This window comes from Tenrec ecaudatus, chromosome 3, assembly GCF_050624435.1.
Source record: "Tenrec ecaudatus isolate mTenEca1 chromosome 3, mTenEca1.hap1, whole genome shotgun sequence".
Taxonomy (NCBI): domain Eukaryota; kingdom Metazoa; phylum Chordata; class Mammalia; order Afrosoricida; family Tenrecidae; genus Tenrec; species Tenrec ecaudatus.
Window position 1 is genome coordinate 73,573,199 of NC_134532.1, and position 12,799 is coordinate 73,585,997.

The window sequence follows — 12,799 nt, forward strand, 5'->3', positions numbered from 1 at the left end:
CATTTGCGGTTGTTGTCATTTTATCCTGAATTTAATTACCTAGTATTTTGTGTGCATACAGAGTCCCTAACTCCCCAGTTCAGGGAACTTCAGTGTCACAGCCTCACTCCATCTCAGTGTCTCTTGGAGAATTACTGTTTCCACCATGAATGTTGTATGAAGAGAGCTGAAAACTCATCTATGGAAAAGTTGAAAGTTAGATTGATGTTCACAGAAATTGTAAGATCCTAAGATGAAAGATACAATGATATCAGATTACAGTCTCATTGAAATAAGACAGTCAGCTATAAACATTTGAAAACAAGTCACATTTTTGCACACTATTATTCTTGCCTTTAATAGAATGTAAAGATATTACATCTTCTGAATTTATTAGCTTGGTATTTAGCATGTTTCACAGCCAAAATAGGACAGAAGCTTCATAATTGCTGGCTAAATTAGCCTCATGAAAATGTTGGTGGTAAAAGGTTACAGAAATGAATGAGTTCTGACCGAGCAGCATGTTGGACCATTTATCACGATAATTTAAAAAGGCATTCTGATGATTTATATTCACTTGACTAAAGGGTAGAGATTTAGATAAAAGTTAATAATTAAAATTTAAATGGCCCGATTAACTCTTCCCTTTGATAATGAGCAGATGAGGCATATGCTGACATATTTACCTAATCAATTTATTCCTTGGGAAACGTTGAGGCCAGTGGTACTATTCCTGACCATTATGTGTTCACTAATTGGATTTTTAAAAACGTCATTTATTTATTAGCTGTAAGGGACCCTGGAACCCTGTTGGTGTAGTGACTACCAGGTGGGCTGCTAACCACAGGTCGGCAGTTCGAAACCACCAGCCATTCTGTGGGAGAAAGAGGAAGCTCTCTCCTACGGAAAAGAGTGACAGTCTCAGAGACCCACACGGGCAGTTCTACTTTCCTTGTATGCTCCAAGTCTGAATTTACTTGATAACAGCGAGGCTTTTTAAAATTTTTATTAATAAGGCACCCTGGTTAAATGATTACTTGCTAATTGAAAGGTCAGCAGATTGAAGACACCAATTGTTCTGTGCAGGGGGAAAAAAATATGGCCGTCTCCTTCTGTAACAATTACAGACCTGGAAATCCTGGGCTTCCTTTCTAGTCTGTGCTGTATGTTTGTGATGGGTAGCAATCAACTTGAGGGAGTGAGGAGAGGGTTTGCTTTTAAAATGGATCTCTTTGTTTTTCATTGACAAAGGGTCAAAGCCAAGGGTATTTATTAACTGGGCTATGCTTTTTAAAATTTAATGACTATATTAGATATCAATTGGACCACCCAGGTATCTCAGGTTACTTCCAGACTTAACAATCATTTGATTTTAGAGGGTTGGTGACTAGAATTTAGCTAGCTTTAAGTGTTGGCTTGATACAAATAGCATATGTAACTAAAAAAGTGTATTAAGTTTTTGCAATCTTTGTTAAAATTGTGTAAGTAGAGTTGACCTATAATTTTGCTTGTTCTTATGACATGCAGAATGTTAATAATAATCTTGTGATGTAAGTAAGTGATATTTTCCTTTGTGGTAGAATTGTTTGGTGCCTAGTAAGTTCATAGGTCTTTCCTAAAAGGAATAGTGAAATTATTTCTCATTCAGGCTTACATTCTTCTCTTTCCCTTTGAACAGAAATCAGGAAATAAAGGAACTGGGTGAGCTTTCTCCTCATTGGGACAACCTAAGGAAAAATGTCCTCAGTCACTGTGATCAAATGGTGAATATGTACCAAGACATCCTGACAGAACTGAGCAAGGAAACAGGTGTGAAAGCAATTGTGTCGCTCACTCAGACAAAACTGCATTTCAACAATGCTCTGTGAAAAGAAAAACAAACATCATCATTAGGAAGACAGGAGAGCCGAAACTGAAAAATAAAATAAGTGAAACCTTTTCATTTCCAACTCCACCATCTTGGAATTTAAAACAAGGAAAGAGGAGGGGAAAAAATCCCTGCTATTCTATCACACACCATTACTATAACAATAATTGCCCTTAAAATTGCATTCCTGAGAGTGAAAAACAGCTCCTACATACAGGACATATCTATCTTTCTGAAGTTTGTAGAGTTTTTTTAATCTGTAAACTGTGCTATTAAACACACACATTGACAGACACAGGTACACGCAAATACACACCCGCCTATTATTGATTTCTTTCCTTATTTTGACTTTTAATTTCCTTTTTGCTACTAATAACACTCTTTAAAATTCTTTTTTTCCCCCCTTCCCATCCAGGGTCCTCTTTCAAATCAAGCAGTAGCAAAGGAGAGAAAACCTTGGAATTTGTTCCAGTTAATTTGCATCTGCAAAGAATGCATGTGCACAGCCCTCACTTGAAAGGTAGTCTCTGCTGTTATCCTTAAATTCGCCATGTTCTGTGAGTGTGTGCTCTTCTTTGCAAACCTCGTCTCTTGGCAGATTTAAAAATGTTTCTAGTTAGAGAAAGCTGAAGCTGAAACAGCTTAAGCTGAAACTGACCATAACTACAGAAGTGACTATTAGATGGTTTTGCTGTTGCGTTTCTATGTAAGGCTTTGATGGGGTAGCATTTGAATTGGGTTACAAGTGAAAATGCAAGGGATCATGAACTTAAAGTAGTGGTGATGGTTAATAGCTACACTGCGATTGGATAGATATTCCGTGAAAGCATTGCTTAGGAATTGGAAGAAAGAAAAAGAGAGAAATAAGAAATAAGAGTTGTTCATTTTCTATTTACCTTGAGAAACCAAAGTCTTGAGTTTGACTAATAGACTCTGCCTTTGACTTGGTTTGGGCTGTCAGCATGGCCTCCCCTGCACAGTGAAATCATGAGAATTTAGTGATGATTTATGAGGTCGGGAATGGTAAGGTACGCTCAGTTGTGAAAAGTATTTTTCTGAGAGAATTGTGCAGCTACTCACAAACATGGATGAATAGATTTCAGAGTGAGCGATATGTCATGATAACGATTTTCCGTAATTTCATGCTCTTTCTTGATAAAAATATATTTTAAAATATTGGGGTCATTTTCCTATTTATTTTACGTATTGCTATATAATTTGGAACATATTTCAGGTGAGTGAGAGTCTTAGATTATTAATGAAATCTTAGGTTGATTCTTGCCCTAGTATAATTGTCAAAAGTACCGACTTTCCTCAGAAGAGTCTCCCGGTTGAATGATAAATGCTATGGTCACCTGAATAAGCCCCACCATCTGAGGCTCCCCAAAATTGCTTTAGATAATCACATCCTTCATGATAACTTCACCTATGCAAGGACATACATACGTATACACACAAATCTTCACAGGCTTTCCGGTGCACTGTTTTTTAGTCAATCGTCGTCAAAATACAGTGTTTATTTGTTTAGAAAAATTAAACTGAAATTTCTGTCCCACTTCAGAATCATCTGAAGTTTTGCAATGAGCAAAACAAAAGTTTTACAGCTGTCTCAGCTTGTGCGTGCCAGTCACATGTATGTCGCAGTCAGACAGCCAGCCGATGTGTGAGTTAAACTGAGATGACCATCTGATAAATTATTTTATTGTCTTTGGTCCATTGTAACCTCTATCTAAAATTTTAGCGTACATTATTCCCACCACATGTTTTAACCAATGAAAGAACTACAAGAGAGAATGAGATGGGCTGTCCAGAGCAACTAGAAACTGTGCTTAGTTGTGGTGGTGGCGGAGGTGAGTTGTCACCTGTTAAATTCTGGTTCATAGCAACCGTGTGAGCAACATCAGGGTCCATTGCCCAATCCGTTGCCGTCCTTACGATCAGTATTATGCTTGAGCCCACTGTTGTGGCTAAGTGCCTATCTGTTTCTTTGCTGGTGTTCTCTTTTTTTCTGTTCCCTCGGCTTTACTAATAACCCAATGTCCTTTTCCAGAGACTGGTATCTTCTGTTTAGAGTACAAAAGAGCACTCAAATTTCAAAATAATGTCAGGAGAACACTCATTAAGTCTTAAACAGGACAAAGGCACATGACATTAGAAGACCATTAGAATGAGGTCACAATGACAGCCAAAGATTTAGGAGATTCCGAGACTTGGAAAGGACATAATCGGGCAAAGGGGAGACTGGCAGTAGATCAAGGCCCCACAGTTACAGGTGGGACTACGGAAGTGAGAATGAGATGATGACTGGGGCACATACATTATATTAGACAGACAGCTTGTAAGGTTGCTTCAGGGGCTTCCAACCAAAGCCTGAGACACACCCCGGCAAGCCCCCAAAGGAGCATGCCCCTTCCTGAGCTGGCTAGGGCGAGGTGGAAGTGATCCACTTTCGAAAGAACTTGGACTAAGCCTAAAATTCTTCACTTTCTTAGTTCATGTTCCAAAGGAACTCAATGCAGACTTAATCCACTGCACATGGATTTTGGTCTTTCACTAAAACCTTCCATCTAAACACCGTCTGCAAACCTAGTACTCAGAATTTAAGCTTTAATATACTTCGGTGACACGTCCAAAGGATCTGAGATGAATCTCATCGTTCACACTGTTAAGACGCAGCCCAGATGCACTTCTTTCAAGACAGAGTTGTTTGTTCTCTGGCAACTTGTGCTATTTTTAGTCTTCTTCCCCAATACCATCATTCAAGTGCATCAATTTGTCCTTACGCTTCCTTATTTCGTGTCCCGCTTTCACGTGCATTTGAGGCCATTGGAATTACCTTGGCTTGAATCGGGACCTTCCCTGGTCCTCAAAGTGACGTCTTTGCTCTTTACACTTTAAAGTTTTCACGGGTGATACATGTGCCTCATGCAATACGTCCTTTGATCTCTTGAGTCCTGCTTCCATGAGCATTGATGGGGATCCAAGTGAAATGAAATCCTTGTCAAAACATCATCATTTTGTCTTCCACATGTCATGAGAGGGCGTATCTGTTTAGTTATGAGGTTTGGCTCTTTGTTGCACTGAAGATTCCACCCATTGTTATCGACCAACAAGTGCTTCAGATCCTTCTAGCTTTCAGTGACCAAGGTTGTATCATCGGCAGTTCCTCTTGATATGATCCAGCCTCTTGAATGATTTGCTCAACATGCAGATTGAATATATACGGAGAGAGTTTACAAACCTGAAACGCAACTTTCTGAATTTTAAACGCTTGTTCTGTTCAAATGGCTGCATTTGGGTCTGTGTACAGGTTCGGCAGGTGCACGTAAATGTTCTACAATTATCACCTCTTTGCACAGTTTGTTGTGCTATGTACAGTTTAATGCTTTTGCATAGTCAATAAGACTCAGACATCTTTCTGATATTCTCTGGGTTCGGCCAAGATCCATGTGGTAGCAGCCATATAGCCTCCATGCGTGTGCATCTCTGACTCTGGCTTGAATTTCTGGCGGCTTCCTATTGATGCACTGCTGCAACTGTTTTTTAACTCAATAAAATACTACCTGTGTGTGATAGTAATGACACTACTCGAGAATTTCTGCATTTTGTCGGTTGCCTTGCCTTAGAATGAGTCCAAATATGGACCTCTTCCAATCAGTTGGCCAGGTACCTCTCTTCCCAATTTCTTGGTATAGATGAGTGAGTGTGTACACTGCTGCATCAGCTTGTTGAAACATTTCACTTAATATTCCTTCAATTCAATCAAAACCTAAAGTATAATGAGTTATAATGACGTTAAGATACCTAAGAGCTATATAACAACTAACACAAAATTTGTCTACCAGCCATTATGTGAAGACATACATGGTGAAACACACACACACACACACATTTGGGGTGAAACAGACCTAGCATTGTATAGTAGCTCTGGTGTTTTTTACATATGACCTGAGTTTTGGTATTTGATCTCTTTAAACACTGTTGTCCTCATTCCTGTTTACATGCGTCAGAGTATGCAAAACACCTATAACCATGTAATAAAGGTTGTTTATTATTGTTATTATTTGCCATGTACCTTTACTAGAATAAGATACTGTTAAAATTGGAGATAGCTGACCACTACAGAAATGATGAAACCTTAAACTAAGTAGCCATGTTTAGAGAGATGATTTGGAAAATCATCTTGGAGAAAAAACTCACATGCTAGATGAACTTTGGTGGTGTGGTGAGCTATGCATTAAGCTGACAAACAACAAGGTCAGTGGTCTGGACCCACGAGCCACTCTTTGGTAAGAAGATGAGACTGCCTACTCCTATAAAGATTTAAAGTCTCAGAAACCCAAAGGGGAAGTTCTTTGTTGTGTACACAGTATCTGATAGGGCCATAATGAGACAGAATCAGTTTGATCGCAGTGAATTTGGTCGATTTTTGGAGTACTTAATAACTGATGGAACGTGGAAATGAGAGAAAAAGTGATTGATGTTCCAGTTATCAATATCATCAAGTTATATGGTTTTATTTGGGTCACATTGATATCAAATTACATTTAAATACTCTACCTAATATTTGGTTATAATTCTTATATTTTCATCAGGTTATTTATCAATAAGAAGAATAAATATGTAGAAAACTTTGAATAATTCATTGTGAAATACTAAAGCTTGGAAATATTAACTATATTATGACCTTATAGTATATTTTATTTAATTGAGCTAAACATTCAAATCAATAACCTTGGTCTTAAATAATTTTAACTGCAATTCAAAATTTACTCAGTATATGTTGTATAAACAAATAGAAAGTTCGACTCACACTATTATAATGTTTATTTGAAAATTTGAAAAGTTCGGATTTTTATACATACAGAGATATCATTACACAAGTGGCTTCTTCCTTTCTACTTCTGTAGTCAATACCAAAAACCACCTCCACTCTGCTGTCCTCCAAGGTTGTAGATGGGAAATGAATGAGCAGGGGCTGGATGAAGACAGCACACTGACATCCTGCGTCTTCAAATACGTAGGAAGAAATGGTCAATTAAAGAAGGAATTGAGAAAAGCAAACAGAGATTGATTATGATCACTTTGAGGATATATCATGTAATGTATTTCTGATGCCAAAGATCAGCAACAAACAAAAATCAAAGCAATAATTTGACATTAGAGAAGTAGGAAATCATTAATAAGCTGGAGAATTATTGACACAGCAATGAACAGCATGACTAGATCTTCTTTATGAAGACATGAGAGAACGTGTGGGACAAGATGAGATATCCTAACATCCAAGAATTAGTGCAAGTACTCTGACATATGATTATCACTTTTTCCCTCATGACTATTAATATGTTTAATATATATGCCATATGCAGGCTTGTCAAGTTTGTCCTCATTTGAAAATATATGTATATTTTATGGTAATTTACAATTTATTATTTGACATGAATTTCAGATCGAATAGGCACTTCATAGAGCGGAACACCAACAGCATGCTGTAATAGAAACTGAAAACTTGACTGAAATATTGAGACCCTAACACTTGCTTTTTTGCCCTCGATGATGATTTAACTTCTCTGAGATACAGTTTTGTTTTTTTCCAAAATAAAGCAGCTAAGATGTTACAATAGATCTTAGTCAACACATTTTATACTTGCTTATAGAACATATTTAGTAGATTTTGAAATGTAGTTACATTTATTTCAGATTCATGGTTACTGATTTGAATGTTTAGTTGAAATGTAGAGAACATTTTACAAGGTAATGAGGCAAATAAGAGTGGCCAACCCTTGGCATTTCACTGCTGAGTTATTTGCATGTGGCCGACATTTGTTTTCCATTCTTGCCATTAGTACACTGTGTCTATCTGCATTTGATTAATATGCCTGTTATACTGGAGAGATAACTTTGCAAACAATAGCAAGCAGATCCATCAACTACAAGGCTAATATCTGCCTCTTAAAACCAGTCACTGAGCAGAACTAATGTGGCCATGCCTCATTCTGACAAATGAAATAACCTCTAGTTAACTTTGTGTACCCCCAGACCCAGTAAGTTCATTTTTCATCCTTGTTCATTAGTTAAATGCATCAAATACAATACCCATCAAAATAGAGATCTTAGCAGTGACTGCAGTAACCAAAACAAACCCAGAAAATTAAAAAGAAGAGAAATTTAACTCCAGTGTGTCCAAATAAGTTTACTTTTTCATGGTGGGAGGAGCTCTTCAAAGGAAGCTAGGGGGTGTAAACATATTGTGATCAATTAATAAATGCTGGCTGCTCCAACTAGCGATATCTTGGAAGGAAGTTCTGATAACCTGCTTTTGTTATGAGTACAAGCAGATCTAAGCTGTGCTCTATGGGATCTCCATAATTCAGAATTGACCCAATGACAGCCACCAATATAATAAACCATCTTGGTTTAGAATCAGTATAATAATATAAGGGATATTAAAATGAATAAACACATCATATTATCTCTCCAGGGTAGATATGGTTTTATTTTTGAGAAGAAAACAAGTGTAGTTAGTGTTCACTTTAAAGGTGTGAAATTGCCCTGACAAGGAATGAACATAATAATTTTAGTGTTTACCCTCATGCATTAGCAAAACTAGAGAATAGGAAGTAAGTTTCTGAGAGATGTATAGATTTACCTATTACTACGTCCACAGGAGGAGCCGGAAGATCAGTAGTTCAAGACCACCAGCTTCTCCATGGAAGAAATACCAGGCTTTCTAGTCCCATGAAGGGCTGTAGTCTTGTAAACTCACACGAGCAGTTCGGCCCTATCCTATCGGGTCATCGTAAGTTAAATCAACTCAATGGCAATGAGTTTGAGGGTTGGTTTTTTATTTTTCATTGGGAGTTAATAAATCATTCCATAGTTCAATCGCATCAGACAGTATATACTATTGCTACCACAATCAGTTACCAAACATTCTTTTCTTTCCTGGACTCTTAGATATCCTGAACTCTTTGACATCCTGGACTCTTTGACATCTCTTTTATCTACCCAACTCCACACCACTGTGTCCCCTTTCCCCTCCTGCTACCTACCTTCCAAAACCCTTATTCTTCTTGCTGTCCCTATATGTGCATCAGTAATTATAAGTGTAATTCAAGACTTCATCAGTAATTGTAAGTGAAATTCTTCCAACATTGGTATAGTGACAATCGTGACTGTCAAATGGCAATTGCAAATACTAAGAAGATTCAGTAAGGTAATACGTTGGTAATTTTTATAAAGAGCACTTCTATTTCTAAACTGTAAAGGTCAGTTGCAAGTGTGCCAGATACCCTCTCAAACTTAATGGTTCCACAACTGTAAACAGTGTGATTTGACTCGATGACATCTTATAAACCACACAAACCATTAGCTGAATAATATTTCCTTGGTGTTCAGTTTATGTCGATTCTGAATATAGCATTAGTCAGCATTTACTTTCAAAGTATTTTCTCCGGCATCAACTTTTGCTATCAATCAAAGTTTAAAAATCTTAAACCTCAAATTCTTCAAACTTCTATCAACTGTGCACAAAGATCCTATCTTCTTGAGGAGTGGCTCTGACTGAGATAAGGAGGATCAAAGACAGTGGAGAAAAATTAGACCAGGAAGGACAGATGTTCTCTGTTCGTTCAAAATCCAAATGTAACAAACTCTACTGAAGACAGTGTTTTGAGAAGTAGGCAGTCTTTCCCCTGGAGTGCACAGGAATGATCCAAGGCAGCTGCCAAAGCAGAGACCTACACTTTATCCTGGATTATGAGCTCTACTATGAAAGCTTGTAATTGCCAGGAGTTACTGAGTAATTTTTTCTATTTTTTTGAAAAGGTTGCAGAAGGCCAAATAAGATTGGGAACCTGTGACTTCTTGATATTAATGGGGCATCTTGTTTGGGGTGCACAATGGGAAATGCAACAGTGATTCTGGAATTGAGATAAGGCACTATGATTCCCTCTGGGATGGAGTAGATCAGCATGACTTGTTATTTTTCTAGTTAAAGTTTATTTTATGAAGTTAAAAGAAAAGAACATGGGGGTAATTCTTTTCTTCTTTCTTTCTTTGTGTTAGGAAATTGGCTTCTGTATCCCCACCCCATCCCTGTCCCCATCCCACAGCTAAACCCTAGCTATTTTGCTACTAATCAGCATCTAACTCTTCCCTAGAATGTCATGTATAAAATCTCTGATTTTTATTTCATTGATACTACCATGTTCAAACTGACAATAAATGACAACATGATTCTTTAATGAAAATATTGGTAAAGGATCTGACCTAGTAAACTTTGAAATAAAATAGAAACTATAAAACTGCAGGGGAAAAATAGAATATATGCAAGACCCATCGATAATAAATTTGATTTATTTTTGTTTTAGCTTTGTTTATTTTTTAAATCATTTTATCAGGGACTCATACAACTCTTATCACAATCCATACATATATCAATTGTGTAAAGCACATCTGTACATTCTTTGCCCTCATCAATTTCAAAGCATTTGCTCTCCACATAAGCCCTTTGCATCAGATCCTCTTTTTGCCCCCTTCCTCCCCGCTCCCACCTCCCTCATGAGCCCTTGATAATTTATAAATTATTATTTTGTCATATCTTGCTCTGTCCCACATCTCCCTTCAATCCCTTTTCTGTTGTCTTTCCCCCAGGGAGGAGGTCACATGTAGATCCTTGTAATTGGTTCCCTCTTTCCAACTAAATTTGATTTTTTTTTCTAAATTTGATTTTTATGGGGGTAAAAGTGAGTAATTCTGAAGCTATCTTTTTTTGGCATATGAAGGTTATTAATAATGAGACCTAGTTTCTCACTGCCAGAGAAAGAAATTACAAATAAGAAAATAAGGAAGGCTAGAATGAATGCAGCAGAAGTGGATTGAAGCCAACATTATCAATATGGGCTTATTTTTGTTCTTATTTGGTTTTTCATATAGCTATATTAGTAGATAAAAGCAATCAAAACATGCTCATTGTCATCGAGTTGATTTTGACTCTTAACAACCCTATAGGCCTAGGTGGACCCGCCCCTATGGGGTCTCAAGACTGTAACTCTTTATAGGAGTGAAAACCTCATCTTTCTCCAATGGAGAGTTTGGTGGTTCTGAACTGCTGATCTTGAGGTTAGCAGCTCAACAGATAACCACTACACCACCAGGGGTCTTCACACCAGTGGGCGGAGAAGAAAACTATATAGATGTGTAGTTAGGTCGCTAGTTGATGCAAACATTTTGTGCTCAACTGCTATATAATAAAGGTTTGTTCTTTGGGCTGACTCAGTGCTGCCACACAAGATAGGCCTAAACATCTGCTTCCGTAAAGATCTCTGCCAAGGCAATGCTAGGGACACATTTCTATTCTATAACATATGCTGTGGCCATGGCTCAGAGTTGACTCAAGACAACTAGCAATGACATGCACAAAGCAGTGGATATCCCTCCATTTGCTAGCTCTAGCTAGTGGAAACAAGGACACCCCATTTGTAAAGAGAGAACCTTGCCCCCAAACCTTGAATTTTTAAAACCCCTTCACTACTGAAAAGAACCATGATTTTTTTTTGAAGAATTGGTTGACAACAGGACTGGGGTAGGCACAGCATACTATAAATCAAGAGCAGCTGTCTTATCTACAGAAAGTAAGGAACTGTTTAAGGTGAAGGGCGAGAAATGGGGGCGGACATATCAAAAGGGGGAGGGGGTGGGCATATCGAACGTACAAAAGAGCCAACCTGTAGATGCTCCCAATGGACAAACAGGCTGGCACAACTTTAACAAATTTCAATAAATAAATATGTAGAAAACAAGGAACACAGAAAATCACCATTAGATTATCGCTGTAAAAACAGCCCACGGCAGATCCATCCATAAATATTAAAATTAGTTCCTGAGAGTTAAGCAGAAACAGAACGTTTAAATTGTGTCCGGGCATCTCTCTCAAATGATTCAGCCACTATAAAGGGAAAAGTAGTAGCTTAACAATGGGGAATACACTGTTCTGGTGAACCAGCTTAAACAACATTATAGTGTTATAGATGCATTGAGTATGTGCTGGGAAAGGCACATCACCTGTCTAGTGTATTTCTCAACAGGACATATGCTCAATCTAACAATAAGAAAAACCCAGAGAAGCAGCCGCAAAATGAGTCACCTTTCCTTTTACTTCTGGAAAACTGTCATGAAAAATAAGACCGAGAAACACACAGAGATTGGAGGAAACTGAGAAGCCATCATAATGAAATGCACTGTGAGATTCTGGGTTGGACATTAGAGGAGGATTGAAGAAATTCCATAAGTTGTTTAATGTCATGGCTCCAGGCATATTTGCTTAGTTGTTGATAATTATGTTTATGTGAGATGTTAACATATGAAGCTCAGTGAATGGTACATGGGTGCTTCAGTTCTTCTGTGATATAAAATCATCTCCAAAAGATATATTTTTAGTAGTCAATCTGTAATACATAAACTTTGAAAGGTTTATTTAACATGCTTTCCTATTTTATACAGATAACCGCTTGGAAAGCAAGGTCACTATTCATAGGGGTTGACTCAGTGGCATTTGTTGTGTTTTGCTTGGTATTCAAAGTTTTCGTTCTTTGCGTCAGAACAGTAATACCTGGTACACATTGCACAAATCCCAAAGTATTATTTATTGATGTATTGATATTTATCAAGCATCTGCAGCATGCATGATACTATGATGTGAGTGCCGAGAGGGTGGGGAGGACTGGAGGAAGAAGGAGCGAAGTGAAATAAAAACTACTTGTATTCACATTGTTTAACATCCAGAGCAGATCGTAAAATAATTACTGAAATTATACCATGTAGCAAGTGTTTGACACTGTGATAAAGATACAGCTGTAGGGCTACGCTGGCGTCAGGGGAGAAAGTATTTTCTGACGGAAAGACCACATTCCACACACGGACAACACCAGGTCCTGAGGAGTGTGGCACAAC

General features: G+C 37.7%; 1 protein-coding gene across 3 annotated transcripts in view; it reads left to right on the plus strand.

Annotated features, from left to right (window-relative positions):
* The window catches only part of INPP4B (inositol polyphosphate-4-phosphatase type II B), a 975,417-nt gene that overhangs the window by 747,996 nt on the left and 214,622 nt on the right, over positions 1–12,799 (plus strand). For all 3 annotated transcript variants that reach the window (XM_075543753.1, XM_075543752.1, XM_075543754.1), the window contains 2 exons: positions 1,658–1,788; positions 2,262–2,366. In XM_075543753.1, coding sequence (XP_075399868.1) covers positions 1,658–1,788; positions 2,262–2,366 — 236 coding nt within the window. The remainder of the gene's footprint in view (positions 1–1,657; positions 1,789–2,261; positions 2,367–12,799) is intronic.